A 15,870-nucleotide genomic window follows, 5' to 3' on the forward strand; every position below is an offset into this window, starting at 1 on the left:
AGTAAATAGAGTGATAGCCACACAAAAGGTTTTAGTTACTACTAGGGAGATAAATAAAATTTTATATGAGAGGACAAAACTAGACTATATACCTAATTAAAGAAAAGGTGCCAGTCATTCAGAGACTGGATAATCATTTTCATTGTTACATTATAGCAGCTGATGTTCAAGAAATAGCAAATTTATTATTGCAAAGTCTTGTATAGGTTCTGGCTCTCATAAATGATGTAGTGATCATATCGGCCACAATCAGATACAGTGTATGGTGGCATTTTATACAGTTTTCTGTTTTGCTTTTTCAATGCACAGCTATTCTAACAGATATGATATAATTTTTTTCTGAAACCAAACTCTTCTAGAATTGGCTGATAATTGTATTGTGTTTAGCAGGAACTCAGATGAGAAAGAACTGGTGTTGACATACATCACTAGAGCGGAATAAATTAAAACTAAACGAATTTTGGTGGTGTTATATGTCTGAAAAGGGATGTATGTGTCCACAAAAGAAATGTTAATGAGTGGCCTTTCTATCTCCATATACCAAAAGATTATATTCTTGTTATGACTGCATTCCTTTTCCTTGAATATCTTCTCCACCTCTTTCAGATTGGCTACTGACCAGATTTTTTGGAAGCCTGCTCCACCTAGACACTGTCACATTACTCTCTTATGATAAAACTTTCATTTCTCAGAGCAATGATGTTTTCCCCCATTTCCTGTCTTCCTCATAGAAATATCACTTGCAAACTGAGTTCAGGGGTTTTCTGGACATTGCAAGGGTATACAAAATTCTCCTTACATTTTGATAAGGAGAGTGGAATCTTTCAGCTAGTAGGTCCTCTTCATTCCACTTTATTTTGCAATCTGTTTAAGGGAGTCCCTGTTCAGTGCAGTGGAATGTGCAACCATCTAGAATTCTGAATGACTTTGTGCAGTCTCTCTATTTTAAGTGATGTTAGTTAATTCTAACTGATAGTCACTAATCTGATTCATAATTAGGCTGCAAACTTCAGTCCCTTGGATAAAGTGAATTAGTCTCTCTCTGTAAAGTAGTTCTGAACTTTTATAAAGTTCACCAGACGTACTGGTAAACTCCCTCATATCTTGTATTTCAGATGTTCCTTAATCATGAGAAGTGTCTAGTTTCTTTAGCAAGTGCATTGTAGTCTTACAGATGCATAAATATGGAGTTGTCATTGCTTGTAACTGGCCACGGGCTTTGTATTTAGTTGACAACACAGGCCTTGGGACTAATGAGGCTATAGCTGGCTGGATTTACCTTGCCTTGACCTGGAGATTTGTTTTGGCTTGTAGCAACAATTATATAGTGATCAAGAAATAAGCTGTGCCTACTTTAGTTTGGCTTTTGCTTAGCTTTGTAGCATTGTGTGGTGTAACACATTGCAATGTATGTATATTGTGTAGCTATTAGATTTTTATAACATGTAGTTACTCTGTGTACTCCTCCTGGCAAAGGACTTGGGATATTGATTATTCACTATACACCACCTTCCGAGATTGAAACCAAACTTAAGGTGGGAATTTAAGCAACCTATGCTGTAACTTGGCTACTTGTTACCATCTTGGTAACAGCATATATGTTCTGATTTTAACTCCTTAATGTAGGCGGTCTGTTTTCCTTGCAGAATTAGTGGAGCTTGGAGAGAATAATCAGAACATAGAGTTAGGAATCTCCTCTTCATTGATTGTATAAACTCTCCTAAGTTAAGCATCTTTTTTAGATCTGTCAGATCTTCTTCTTTCCTTCTTGCTCTTGCTTTTTCGTTTGGCAACTGGAATCTCAGTTGCAACATTGTTTACTAGGAAACCTTGGTCCTTGGAGTTCTTCAGACTGCATTCCTGTGCATCTTTGCTCTCTTTCTGTTCTGCTTTAGTTTCACTCTTTCCTCTTGGAATACTGAAATGTTTTCACTGTATAACATTTTTACTGCTTTTAATTAACTCTTGCTATCTCTTGTCCAATGTTCTTCATTAGTTTATTCTAAAGAGTTTGGATGTGCTTTTTATATATATAAAAATATCATTTATATTCCAAAGAAGTACTCAAACTATAGGTAAATGACTAAAACATCTTTTATGTGTGTTCACTGAGAGATTTTTTTCAAGCTTGTGGAGATAAAATGATGACCTTCTTTTCTGAACAATGAATGCTGTGAAATGCAGAGCTCTAATACATTTTTTCCCTTGCATGAGTAAGTACTTCAATTCGTTGACAGACAGCTTGTTTCACAGGTTAAAACTGTTTTGCCATTAAAGAGCTTCTTTTGACATTCATCTAGTTTTTGAGCCAGATAAAAATTTTCAAGGAAATCTGAGATGAACAGACCAAAAAAGACTGTAGTACTAATTGAATTCGAGGTCTTGAACATAAACTTGGTGTTTAGAAAGCACAATATTGCACAGCACCAGGCAATGTACAACATCTGATAGTTAGTGCTGTTCTGTTTGATGTGATCTGGGACAATGGCAAATGTTTTTTAAATTTCCAAGGAGTATGATGTTGATAAAATGGAAGTCTGGTCAAAGCATATTTCATCAAAATAATATAATGTAGGTAAGAAGAAAAAGGTAAAGGTTGTCATGCTAATTAGACCTGTGATTTATCTAGTGTAGTAGACTGGACTGGCACGATATTTTTCAGGCTGTGATCTAAGAATTGGAAAACTTCAAATAAATTTATTCCATTAAGTAATGATGTACTTGTAGGGAAAGCTTCTTTTAAAGCTTGAAGGACCAACAACCTTGTTGGTCAGTCTATATAGACATGTTATTTATTTAAACTTAATTTAAAGTTGATTATGAAGCTTCTGAGTTGTCTATTTATCTCCAGTTCTCCAGTGTAAATGAAGAGTTTGTTCTTATCTTCTCCTTGATCTGTGTGTTGGCATGCTGTAGTGATGTTCGGGCTCTGAGAAGATTAATCTCTACCGTCTGTATCTTCCTAACATTTGTCCCAATGATTATATTTGAAATAACCAAAAAGCATGTCTCTTTCTGTTAATTTCATCTGCAGTGAAGTAAGGTGCTTGAAATTATTTTGTACACTGCAGGTATGATTCTTGCTTGGTTCTGGAGGAAAAAATATCAGAAAATGATTAAACAGCCATCCTTTTGCATTTTGCATGTCTTCCAGCAAACTTAGAAAAGAGCGTAATTGATGAGATCTGATGAATATTGAAGAAAATGTAATTGTAGTCATAATGAAAATAACAGTTTATTGCTGCGTACTAGAAATAGGAAAATATCAATTATGCTAGATTGGTATAGGTTTTTTTAGATTTTGAATGAATAACTATATGTAAGGTGGAGTGATTCATTGTAATGAGACTTCTGTATTCTTTCTGTAGACAGAGACCATCATATTTGCCCCTCTTTCTGCATACCAACCAAGGCAGCATTGTGTTGAAGTAAATGAAAATGTGAAATGTTACTAATTGATTACTTTTTTTTTTTTTTTCTGCTTAAGGCCTCAATAGATCTTCATTAGGATAATTATGGTCTGATGTGTCATTGTAGTTCAGTTACACATCATCACATTTGATAATGCTTTTTCATGAGTAGTTGTTTTCCAGCCTTTGTGGATTTCTGGGTATTGTTACCCTTTCCAAATACATAAATACTCTGGGATGGCTAGATGACCTCCAAGAACTCCAGAACTCCATCTAAATTCAGTTATGTCAGGAATGATTATATGCATGTAAACATATGCAATTTAGAAAGAAATACTCAGACCTTGATCATCCGAACTGTTTTACTCTACTTTGTTTTCTCTATTCCTTTTTAGGTCTGGCGGTTTCTCTTCAATTGCTTCATGGAGACATAGAACAAATTAGGAGAGAGTATACATCTATGTTTACTCATGGTGTATCCATAACAAGGAAACTAGGTTTTTCCAATATTATTATGCCTGGTAAGTTAAAAAGAACAAACTGGGAACCAGCTGAAAACTAAATAATTTCTCATTAATTCTTTCCTCTACTGCTTATTGCCAAAGAGATGCTGTATTCTAAGAATTCTTAAACTTTTCTGGGGCCTTTCACACTATTTTTTTCAGATAAATAAAAGATTACAAACTCTTTTCAGTTGTCCTGTGTGACAGCACAAGAGGCAATGGGCAGAAATTGAAGCACAGGAAGTTCCGCCTGAACGTGAGGGGAAATTTCTTCCCTGTGAGAGTGATGGAGCCCTGGAACAGGTTGCCCAGAGAGGTTGTGGAGTCTCCTTTTCTGGAGATCTTCAAGGCCCACCTGGATGCAACCCTGTCTGCCATGCTTTAGGTGACCCTGCTGAGCAGGGAGGTTGGACTAGATGATCTCCAGAGGTCCCTTCCAACCTTACTGATTCTATGATTCTGACAGTTACATGCTAGCTTCTGCATCACACTGTGCAGCGTATAGTTACTATGTCAATGTGAAAGGGTTTACAGCCATAGCAGTCTCTTTTGAGAGGTTAAACCCCACTTTATGGAAGTGAAGATGACCAAATGCAAGATTGCTGAGCTCTAACCAGAGAAAGAAATGACCAACAGAACATTATGGGGCACTTTTTAAGAGATGGTGCCTTTCTAAATAAGAATTCACTGGCTTTTACTCAATTTGTATAGCTTGTGGTTTCACCAGGCTTATACACACAATACTGTAAATATGGGTACAGATGATGATGGGGATATAGATACTATATTTTGATTATATTGTATAAAAATATGCAAGTACTTTAACAGGTAATAAGGAAGGTTGAATGAATGTGTTAATATGAATATGAAGAAGCAAATACAGCAAGAATATAGATAGAGAGCAGTAACGTCTCAAGACTTCTTTCTGGAATGAAGTTTCGAAAAAATTTCGTAGGTTGCTGAAAATTATAAGGCCAATATCTTGTTAAAGCAAAATAATACAAGCAGACTAGTTTGCCATGATAATGTTGATGTGTTGCTGCTGAGAAACATTGCAGAAGCTTACTTCCCATTCTGAGTCCACACAAAATGCTTTGTTTTTGACAGATTATAAACTATTCTTGTGACTTGCAGATTTTTAATAGGAACTACTTGCTTGTTATAAAGGTGTGTCTTTGTTTTCCTGTATACGTAAATCAGAAGTAAACTAAGGTTTTAAGACAAGAGTATGTAAGCTTAAATACTTCACTAATAAAGGAAGTCTTAAATATACACTTAAAACTCAGTAATGAGACTTAGCTTTAGCTTTGGGCACACACTTTTCTTGAACTTCTGCTTGAGACCTGGCAACTGAGAATTCTCCGATATGTTCTTACTGCCAATATAACATCTGTTCTTTGGCATCCGTGGCTGGTATTACTAATCACTTAACTTCTGTTCTATGCATCTTTTAGCTGTTTTAGAATTTTTTGGAAATATTCTACTGATATCACTGCAATATTTAGAAAGATAAAATGAATGAATCAGATGTTATTTAATTTAAATATGTATTGTATATTATATATTATGTATTATAAATTAAGTATATTATATATGTATTGTGTATGTGTGTGTTTAATGAACATTTTCAACCGAAATCTTAATGCTTATTACCTAATTTTGGTTTTTGTCTGTTGGATTTGCAATTGAATCAAATGAATATTGTATTGATTATATTGATAATGATGGAAGTAGTTTTACTGAGCACCTTAAAATTCCCACTGAGAAGCCTTTCTGCATTTATTATGTAACTTTATATGATTTAGTGACCTTCTCTGTGTTATCAAATTTTCAGTGACTTCTGGAAATAACTCTCTTATCCCTTCATTTTCCAGTTGTGAAATAATATGATGTGCTGAACTGCTAAAAATATATTATACTAGAACATTGTGTAATCAGCTGTTGGAGGAGTTTCTCAACCAGATTCTCAATTTTCTAAGGATTTTGCAGGCTCAGTTTAGCACTTTTTTATTAAAAAAAAAAAAAAAAAAAAAAAAGAATATGTGGATTTTGGTGTGCTTTCTCAGTCCAACTGTATGCCTACCTCTGTTTGGAAAATGTACAGCTTTATTCGCTGTTTACTAGCATAGATAAGATACTTCCTGAGGAAAAGATAATTTGCTCTTGTAATGACAGGTTTCAAGGGTTAACTAGAGTAATATGCTGTAGATACTGAAATAGCTACAAGAGCAAAAATGTGTGTTTTCTTTTAAAGTTCCCCTTTCATTTTCTTTTGATTATTTTTCTTCAGAGACAGAGAACTTCATCTTTTGCCACTGCAAATGGTCATGAATTATATCTTACTTTCTTAATTTAGTATGTTGCTCTGGCTAATTAGCACTGAAGTTAGAGGTCTAAACTAGATTATTATGAATTATTAATAAAGAAATACTGTATGCAGTATATCTACATAATAAAGAAATATAGTGTGCATTTTTTTAAATGTCAGATTTTAAATTTCTCTTCTACTCTGGTGCATTTTAAAATCTGACTTTTTTTTAAAAATCTTTTCAATCCTTTTCTCTTTGGAGGTTTTGTCATTAAAAGTAGCTAGGATCAATATACACACCATATTGGAATTTTGATGACAATAATAATGTATGTTTTACAGAGCAGTGCTTTTTACATCATTGGAGCCTGACAGGACGAAACCAAGAATGCTCTTTCCATGGCACATGGAATTTTTTAGTGAAGACCCGCTCCACGTGTTTTAGGAGATGAAGCAGATGGATAGCAAAAATCACACTGATTCAAAAATCTGTAAATTAAATCTGTTTGGTTATAGCTGACCAGAAAAAACACACACAGTGAAAGTGATGTGTAATGAGGCTAAACAACATGCATTTTCTAGGTTTAACCATGATGCAAATGTGCAAGCCAGAAATCTTGGAAAGCATCGTATACAGTCAAAGGCCACCCTGAATTTCTATCTTAACAATTCATCATTTATTTAAAGGACAGACAGCATATTGTTACTTGTACATATTATACTTAATATTGTATATATTAAGTATTTGTGCCCGTGTTGCTGTCAGTAAGTTTGAATTTATAAAGAACAGTTGATTATAGGAGGAAAAAAAGAAGTGTTTGATATACTTAAACATTTTTCTCCCACAAGGAGTGGTATGAATTTTTCTAACCTTCCTCATTCTCTTTGGACTATGAACAACAGGAATTTCCACCTGCCTCTGCTTGCTCTTCTGATTTCCAAGAATGCAAAAATATATACATTTAATTACATATCATAATATTGACTGGATATGTTAGTTACACAAAGTATATTCAGGCAATATTGTCAAGTAGACACCTTGAATTTTGACCTTTCATAAAACTGTAGTAATCTGTGGGGGATATCTTCTGCCTTAAAAATCCTATTTTAATACTTTTTTTAAGGCCTTGATTCTACCAGAGGAATTACTATTTCTGCAAGTCATTGGAGGAAATAGTTACTAATACATGATTACATAGGGCTTTAGACAAGTGCAAGGAACTTTTGGTTTGTTTTCCTTCCCCTTCCCATCATCTCAGTCTTACTTTCTTGGTTCATTTGGAACTGAAGGAAAAATAGGAGACTATGGAAAGGGGAGAAATGCCATAATTTAATTGAACTTCCCTCAATTAAAGTTTCTGGAAGTAGAGAAAGAGGAAAAGGGCCTCCTGCAGTTTACCATATTTAGAAGATTGAATTGGCTTTCTTTTGAGTGTAGAATACAGATAGCAATGATGAGTGGGAGCATATACAAGTTTAGGCTTGAAAGTCTTTGCTGATACACAAAGCTAAGTAGCATTAGCAAACAAACAAGTGAATGCTTTAGCTTTTTAAAATGGTCTCTCAAAATTCTGTTGGAAATTATTTATTTGTAGCTATTGAAAATCAACAAGTAAAAGTTTTCTGTTTAAAACATTTATAAATCCTTTATTTCCTGTTTGTTCAAATCATGTTGTTAAAAAGAAGACCAAGAAAGAATTGCAGAACAGTTGGGTATTACATGGTAGATCTATGTACTATTTGAAATGGAGGTGTTATAGTTTGAGAATCCTTCTTTCAGGGTATTGCATTTTATGTAGTCAAAAGACAGCTGTATGGTGGAAAGCACTAACAAGATAGATGATTGGTGGTTGTCACAGCTGTTCAATCTGGCACAGATGTTCATTATCAGTTTCAAGTATATCAATGAGATTTGTCTTGTTTCTTAAAACTATTAGTAGTATACTGATCTTCTGATTTACTCTCTTCAATCACAGATAAACAGCCAGCCACTTTTTCAATACCTTCTACAGTGCCAAATAAAGAAGAAATAATTTCAGTAGTGGGATTTCACTTACTACAGTGATTAAATTCCTTCTGAAATGCAAAATAGCTGTATCTTCCTAAACTGATCTGCTTAAAGATGTTCCTCTATCAGATAACATCCTTCTGCATTATGATTTTTACAAGTAATGCCAGATTGCTTAACTTGATGGGTTTTTTTTTAGTTAATTTTTTTTAAATTAAATACAACTGTGTAGTTTGACTTTGAAAACCTAGATACTAGAAGAAACCATATCATCAAAGTTCTATTGCCAGAAGGGCATCAGCAGGAGCTTAGGATTGCTGAAGTATTCCAATATTCCATTCTGATAGATAAAGTATCCTTCAGGATTCTTATCCAGCCTCCAGCTTGTGACTACTGCAGCAGCTTGTAGTGAACTTGATAAAATTTAATCTACACACTATTTCATTAACTGATATTCACTGCTGTCGTCCTCAGATAAGGGGCCACCTACTTTTGATTTGAGCTCTTCTGCCTTGTTCCTTATGTTTTTTTCTCATTAGATCATTGGCTGTCAGTTTACAAGTGTACAGGGCTGAAAAGGGAGTGGAAGATTTCCTGTCCTTCTCTCCTACCTTCCAAAGCTTGTTACTGTCAGTGTTTCAGCATTAATAATAATAAAAAACTAGTTTTCAGTGAGACATAGAATGCATTTACTTGAGGTGTTGAAGGCAGTATGGGCTAAAGGTCCCTGGCCTTTTCCTCAAGTTAGAATCACCTGATAGGTGGGTTTGTTTGAGATCCTTTTGCTGATAGGGGTTACACTGCTCTTGACCTATTCTACAAAGTCTTTTAAAGGTATTTGCTCTAAATCATATTGTATCCGCAAAGTTTGAAGCCTAGATAAAACCGTTTTATCTATGCTATGTTCAGAAATTTTCAATCTCTGAAACTAACTTGAAAGCTGTTGAAGTCGCATTTAAGTTATAAAACAGAGCAACTATTTGTTTGCATTTTACAGAGATGTGAATTAACAGGAACTTTCTGTAAACAGAATAATGCTTTCTGCTCCTGTTCAGTTCTAAAACATCTGTAATTCCAAACAAAGCTTTCAAAAAGGTAGCTGGTATCAAAAGCTGCTAGTGACTTCTGCATAATTATTTTTAAATTAGCTGTTGCTGTCAAGAACAGTTTAGATTTGCAGATTTGGAGTATATTTTGTAACAGAAGTAAACAGTTGAATTGAATTTTATTTCACTACAAAGCTTTCCTGAGGATGGCTGGCAAACTAAACTGTCTTTTTCTTTCTAATGAAGACAACTACATTTGATCTTTGACAGCCTATCTTCAGCTTGAAAACCTTATTCCATATTAATATGCTACGAGAAATTAGTTACAGTTCTAAATGTGACTGGAATATGAGAAAAGTCATTTTGTTGGTGTAATACCCGTGTTGTTGTTATATCTGTGTTGCAATTGCAACTCACAACTCCCCCAGCATATGCTGAAAAACGGTTTTGTGATGAAGGATCACTATTTTTGCAGGTAGGTTGAGTAGAAGTGTTTATAGAAAGATTAAAGAACAATCAATATTTCATACGAGCCGTCTTCCTTTCTCGTGACACTTGCCCTGATCTGATCTCCTCACCAGTGGTTATCCCTGTTGCGCCCATCAGCTGGGGCTCTGTGTGAGCACTGGTGACCTCTGCGAGCTGCGGGCAGCTAGCAGGCAGTTTGCACGCAGGTGCTGTAGCTGGGGTACATCCTGTGATCAGCAGCAGCCCAGTGTGTGTATGTAGGCTGCCGAACCATGATAATTCGGCTACCTATCTACGAGGGAAAGTGAGCCGGCAGACCTATCTATGCTGTGCTGTAACGAACCTGTGCGGTGGAGACGATGGAATCCCTGCCCAGGGATTCCCACCTCCAACCTGCAGATTACTCCTAGCTCTTTTTTGGTTATTTAAAGTTTGTGTCTTGTAGCTGGTAGGTCAGGAAGGCTGACCTCCATTAGCTGAGCTTGTCCTCCAGCAGTCTGTCTTGCAGTTGTTTTGCTGCTCTTAATTGGCCTTTCCTCCTCCTCCTGGTAATTGCCTCTTTCTTGTAATTAATGCTGATCAAGTCTCTGTCCTCCACTTGAATTCAGCCTTTGCTAGCTAGCTTCATTGCTAGCTGGATTGAAGTCATTATTCTTCCTACAGCTTCTTCTGTTTCTTTTTAAGCTGGAAACCTGGAGCTGTTGAGTGCCTTATTTACACCTACATTTTGAGCAAGAAGAGCTTGTTTTTCTCTTTTCCTCTCTCATCCTGTAAGTTGTGCTTTTAAGCTCTTTTTTTCAGGTCAGAGCTGGTGTGTATTGGCAGGACCATATGAAGACGCAGGTGCTGCTGAATCTGTGCTGTACAAACTCTGATTTAGCAACACAGACATTTCAATTCAGCACCTTTCAAATACAATTAAGTTCACTTACTTCAGCAAATGTCCCTGCAGTATGCGCAGCAAATACTGTGCTGCATGGGAAAGTTAAGGCTGTAGAATCATCTGCATCGTTTCAACTTTCTGGCCTTTTATCAACTTCTGTGGAATTTCATTTTCCATAGAGACTTAGCCCTCACTTCATAGCAGAAGCTCTTCTAAGAGTGCTTCAGCCTGTGATTTTTAATATTTAGAGCCTGCTTTTTATTAGTCAAATAGGTGAAACTGTAGTGCACTAATCAAGTTGTACCAAAGCACTGGGATCTAATGGGTCACTTCCTCTGTTTAGGACAACGGAAGTTACTGATACAACTTTTCTAGATATAGCATTATTGTCTGAAGCAAGAACTATAACAGCTTAGCTTCTTCCGATACAGTTTTGGTCCTCACAGCTCTTGTTTTCCAAGAGACTACTTTTTACTTCTCACTGTAACAGGGACCTATGACAATTATATTTTTTCCCTAATGTATTATTAATTTTCTTACATCTACAACTTTCTATCTTGCCTCTGATCGGTTATTACATATTAACCTCGGTTTTTATTGGGATAGTGGAAAGAAGTTAGCTGTGCTTAGATGCGCACCTGATTCGGACAACACAGAGATACAATTGACTCAGCACATAATTCACATGTCTAGAATTGCACTTCATCTTAGGAGACTTCTGTGGTTTACCTTCACAAAACTTGTGTAATTATCACATTATTTTCATTCACCTTTCTATGGAGCCTTCTCTTATCCAGAAAACCTTATGCTCAGTCCTAGAAAAGCTGACCCATGGTGGGGTTTGACCCCGTGCTGGTTAATGCTGTTTCTATTTGGATGTCTACATCCACATGTTCATTGCACAGCCCAGAAGCCCTGGAGCCCTAGTGAATTCAGAAATCTTAAAACTGTTTGTAGTCAGAACAGGATTTGAGAGCTAAAGATGCTCTGTTAAACAGGCAAAAATGAGCTGCACTTCATTTTAAAATAAATGCCTTCAAAGAGTATAGCTCTTTCATACTACGCGGCTTCATTATAGGTAAAAGTAGTCTTGTCATCTTTTAAGTTGATCGTTATTTTCTGTATTGTTTCCACTTGCTTATTACTGTACCAAGCCTTAAGCTGAAAATAACCATTGGATGTTTTCACTGAAGCAGACTTGGAGAAGGCAATTTTGATATTTTTGAACGTGAAGCTAGAATAAGTGTGTTAATTTTTTTCTGCCATGGTTAAAATCTTACAATATTTGACTGAGATTCAATTGTATGTACATAGTTTGGACCACTAATTAAAATCTGATGTACTCTCATAACTTGGACGTGCCTTTCAAGTTTCTGCATAAATTCCTCACATTTGGTCAAGTATAATCTTTAGAACAATCTTAGTATGCATGCACCTGGGAGAGACTTGTTCAAATTGTGCAAATACTTTTGCTGAAGGTATACCATCTGTCTACCAGATACCTTAGAAATTAGGTATTGAGCAGGACTTTTCCTTTCAGTGCTGCTTGTGGCTATAATTACCTCTCTGAGTAAAAACAAGGTGATTCAACCTGTGAGAAATATGTGTCTAGTCTACTCGTTGAGGCAAAGATCCTGTAGAAAAAGGGCACGTGTTCTTGTAATCTAATGCTTAATTATAGTTTATATAAATGAAAGATCGGTGAAAGGAATGTAGGTATCCTACATTCAAGCATTTGCTGATGGTTGAATACTTCATATGGGAGTTTGGATTTTTTTTTGTTTGTTTTTTTAACTAGAAGCGGTTCCAAAAAATAATGCCCAACGCTAGAGTTTTAAACAGACAATTTCAATTTTATAAGAAATAATTTCTGTCAATCAAGACTGAAGCAATGGCATTTCTACACTGAGGATGCAAATTATGAGGAAAACTCCAGAATATAGGAGAGCTAAATAATTCTGAAAATATGGATCCAAGTATATTTTTGTCAGTCTTTATCAGGACTTTCCTTCCTTGTTCCTTTCCAGAATGAAGTTTACTTCCCAAATCAATTTTCTTTTCAGTCAGCAGTTCTATTTTCTGATAAGGCTTTGTGCTTCACTTCTACAACCTTATTGACTTTTTAATCTTATGTGCTTTTATTTGTAGTGTGCTCATATAAATGTTGTGCTAAAGATTTGTGAAGAGCTTGTTTTTAAGGTCTTAACTTTCCACGGTAATTATCTGAACTGTGCTAATTCAGTATAGTTGGTTTTCCTATGTTATGGTTGCAAGTAGTGATCTTTTTTAAAGCAATTTTGAAATATATGCAACTACAAATCCACGTACTCAAAGCCAGAGTTTAACCTAGGTGCAGGTTTAAGCCAGAAACTCTCTTTTTTTTTTCGGTAGGGATTATAGTGTCAGGTATGCCATATGCTTGGAGAATAGGAACAGTTCCCATGATATACAACTGATAGCTTGTTTACCTCTCGATTAATTTTCCAGTGTATTTGTTATCTCCCTTCTACTTTTATATCCATCTTTTTCCATGTAAAACTTCTATGATTTAATTTGATTTACATAATTTGGCTTTTTTTTTCTGCCCTTCAATAAGGTGACCCCCATGACTTGATTTACTCTGAGACTTTGAAAACAGAGTAGAACTTCCTGAGTGAATGTAGATCAGGAAGAACATTGTCTAAACTGCCGTGTCAGCACCTAGATTGCAAATTCTGCTCACGTTCTCTAAGAGAATAATAAGACAATAATTATGCAAGTACATCCTCCTCCTTTGTCTTTTTTCCATGTGATTTGATTTTTTTTTCTGACATCTAAAAAAGTGAAACTGCAGATTTTTCCCTTGACCCTAAAATGCAGATGCAAGTTTTGCAGTCCCAGTTAGGTTTTGTGAAAGTGTGATTACTTCTTTAGAAATACTTCCTTGTTTTTCATTTAAATCCTGCACAGTGTACTCTGTTAGTGGCTTGCAGAGTTTTGTCTGTAGTAGGTAATGAAATTTGTGTTGCAAATGCTGGTTTGTGGTTATGTTTCTGTCGGACCCCACAGAAAATGTCTATTTGTACTATAACGTCTTCTGCGGTTTTATCAGTTTCAGATGGCAATTGATAATGAAGTAATACAAGATCAGACACTCCAGTCGCCACCAGCACTGCTTCTTTCTCCTCAACAATTGCCCACCAGTCTTTCTTCCTTTTCATCATTATAAACTTTGTGATTTGTGTCAAGTGAAACTAAAATAAAATCAGCATAGATTTAATCCAGAATCAGTCATGGTCTGACTGATTATTTAGCATGTTAATGGATGAACTTGCAAAGAATTTCAATTTAAATATGCTAGCAGTATTTCAGAACTTGTACATATTATATAACATTATGTAGAGCCTGCTTTGTATTTGCAGTTTGAGTGTATTGATGAAGTTTTTAATCTGTCAGGAGTCTTTCCAGTTAGCAAAAAATAACTTTTCTGTAGGTACACCATTGTTAACCTAAAATGTATTTAAGATTTTTTGGTCATAAAAGAAAAAGATTTGGTTATGAGTACTTAAAGACACTTTTCTTGGTCTGTGTTTGGGGGTTGATTTTTGTTTTTATTTTTTTTTTAAGAGTAGTGGGCAAAGAAATAAACTTTCTTTCTGAGATGAACGGAAAACAAATTCTAGTGAGTTTTTCAAGGACTCCTTAAATAGAGAAGTGTAAATATCACAAATGATAGAAAATATATTAATATTCAGTAATTACAAGACTAATAATAATTGAAGCCACTCACCAGCTGCAGATGCCACTATATATACCAGTAAAAGCTGACAGATGACTAAAAGCCCTTGGAACTGCTGTAGTATTGCAGATAGTGTCTTGTATTTTTATGCAGATGAAACTTTATTTTTCTTATGGAAAAAATTATTATTTAAAATTCTAATATGCTGGTAAATTGTGGATGTGATACCATCCTCTATTAGAAAAGAAATGTCAGTCTTCAAATCTTAAGAGCAAAAGTTAAAAATAAGCAATTTGAACAGACTTTTATGTGCCTTTTTTTATATATAGGTGAAATGAGGAATGATTTATATATCACTGTAGAAAGAGGAGAATTTGAGAAAGGAGGAAAAAGTGTGGCCAGAAATGTGGAAGTGACAATGCATGTTGTGGACAGCAGTGGTCAAATTTTAAAGGTATCTATCTGTGTATTTTTCCTTCCTGTAACTAATTTTGATATACTTTTTCATAAGTAAATAGACTTTGATGTTGTTAAAGGAGTAAGAAAATGCTTTAGTGAGGTCATGTTCAGCTTTTGTTGTCTTTAAATATTCAAAGTATTTCCACTTTTGCTTAAGATCTTTATAAAATGCATATTTGTTTTAATTCTGGAATCAGTTATGTGATTCAGATAAACAGCTACAAGCTCCAACCAAATAAGTAATGCTTCCATTAAAATGCTGGAAAATGTTGAAGCAAGATCAGTTTCTGGAGAATTTTTATTTCGTGTTAACTTTTCTAGTAAAAATATACATTTCCTCATGGCCCAAAGAAAGCTAGCACATTTCGATCTTTTCGCATTTGTTACCTGGTTTGAATAAATCAGAGATGTTTGATACAATAATCATCATGATGCAGTAATAAATTAAAAGGTAAGATAGTGTTCCTTCTTTTCTCCAAATTTAATGGTATGCTGCTGATGATAGCTTACTAGCAGGCATCATTCCCTTTGTATTTTAATTTGAAACACACTAATAGATTGCTATTTCTCAGATTTTTTTGCACCAAAAGATTTCTGTTCACCGTCAACCTTCTCCATGTTCATTTAGCATCAAATTATTTTTCTTATTTCAAAGGACTTTTTCCATAGACTGTCAGTGACATTGAGTGCCAAGAGGCGACAAAATGAAAAAAGGCTGACACAAATCGTCTGGATCATGTTGTGTGTGTGTGTGTGTTTGTGTATAGATCTATAAAGTGAAATTGTGCGTGTAGCTGCATATTATGTCTGTATATGATATATATACACACACACAGACGCATGCTGTATGATGCAAAACTGATACCTCATAATTATGGAGGAGAAAAGCACAGTAATGACATATTTTGCCCATAGAGAATTGATAAGTATTCCCAAGACAGGACTGATGCAAATCTATTTGCCTGCTTTGCTATCGCATGGTGCAGCAATCATGAGTGTGCCAAAGGTAGCCAGCACTGCGTGTATCCCCAGTCAGAGAATTCAGATTTCTTTATTTCATACTGGGA

At 35.2% G+C, this 15,870-nt stretch overlaps 1 protein-coding gene across 1 annotated transcript in view; it reads left to right on the forward strand.

Moving 5' to 3' along the window:
* DOCK4 (dedicator of cytokinesis 4) overlaps positions 1-15,870 on the forward strand; it is a 249,333-nt gene that overhangs the window by 137,597 nt on the left and 95,866 nt on the right. Inside the window, exons 13-14 of the mRNA XM_062583616.1 lie at positions 3,806-3,931; positions 14,674-14,798. Of these exons, the coding sequence (XP_062439600.1) occupies positions 3,806-3,931; positions 14,674-14,798 (251 nt within the window). The remainder of the gene's footprint in view (positions 1-3,805; positions 3,932-14,673; positions 14,799-15,870) is intronic.

Source organism: Rhea pennata, chromosome 1, assembly GCF_028389875.1.
Source record: "Rhea pennata isolate bPtePen1 chromosome 1, bPtePen1.pri, whole genome shotgun sequence".
NCBI lineage: Eukaryota > Metazoa > Chordata > Aves > Rheiformes > Rheidae > Rhea > Rhea pennata.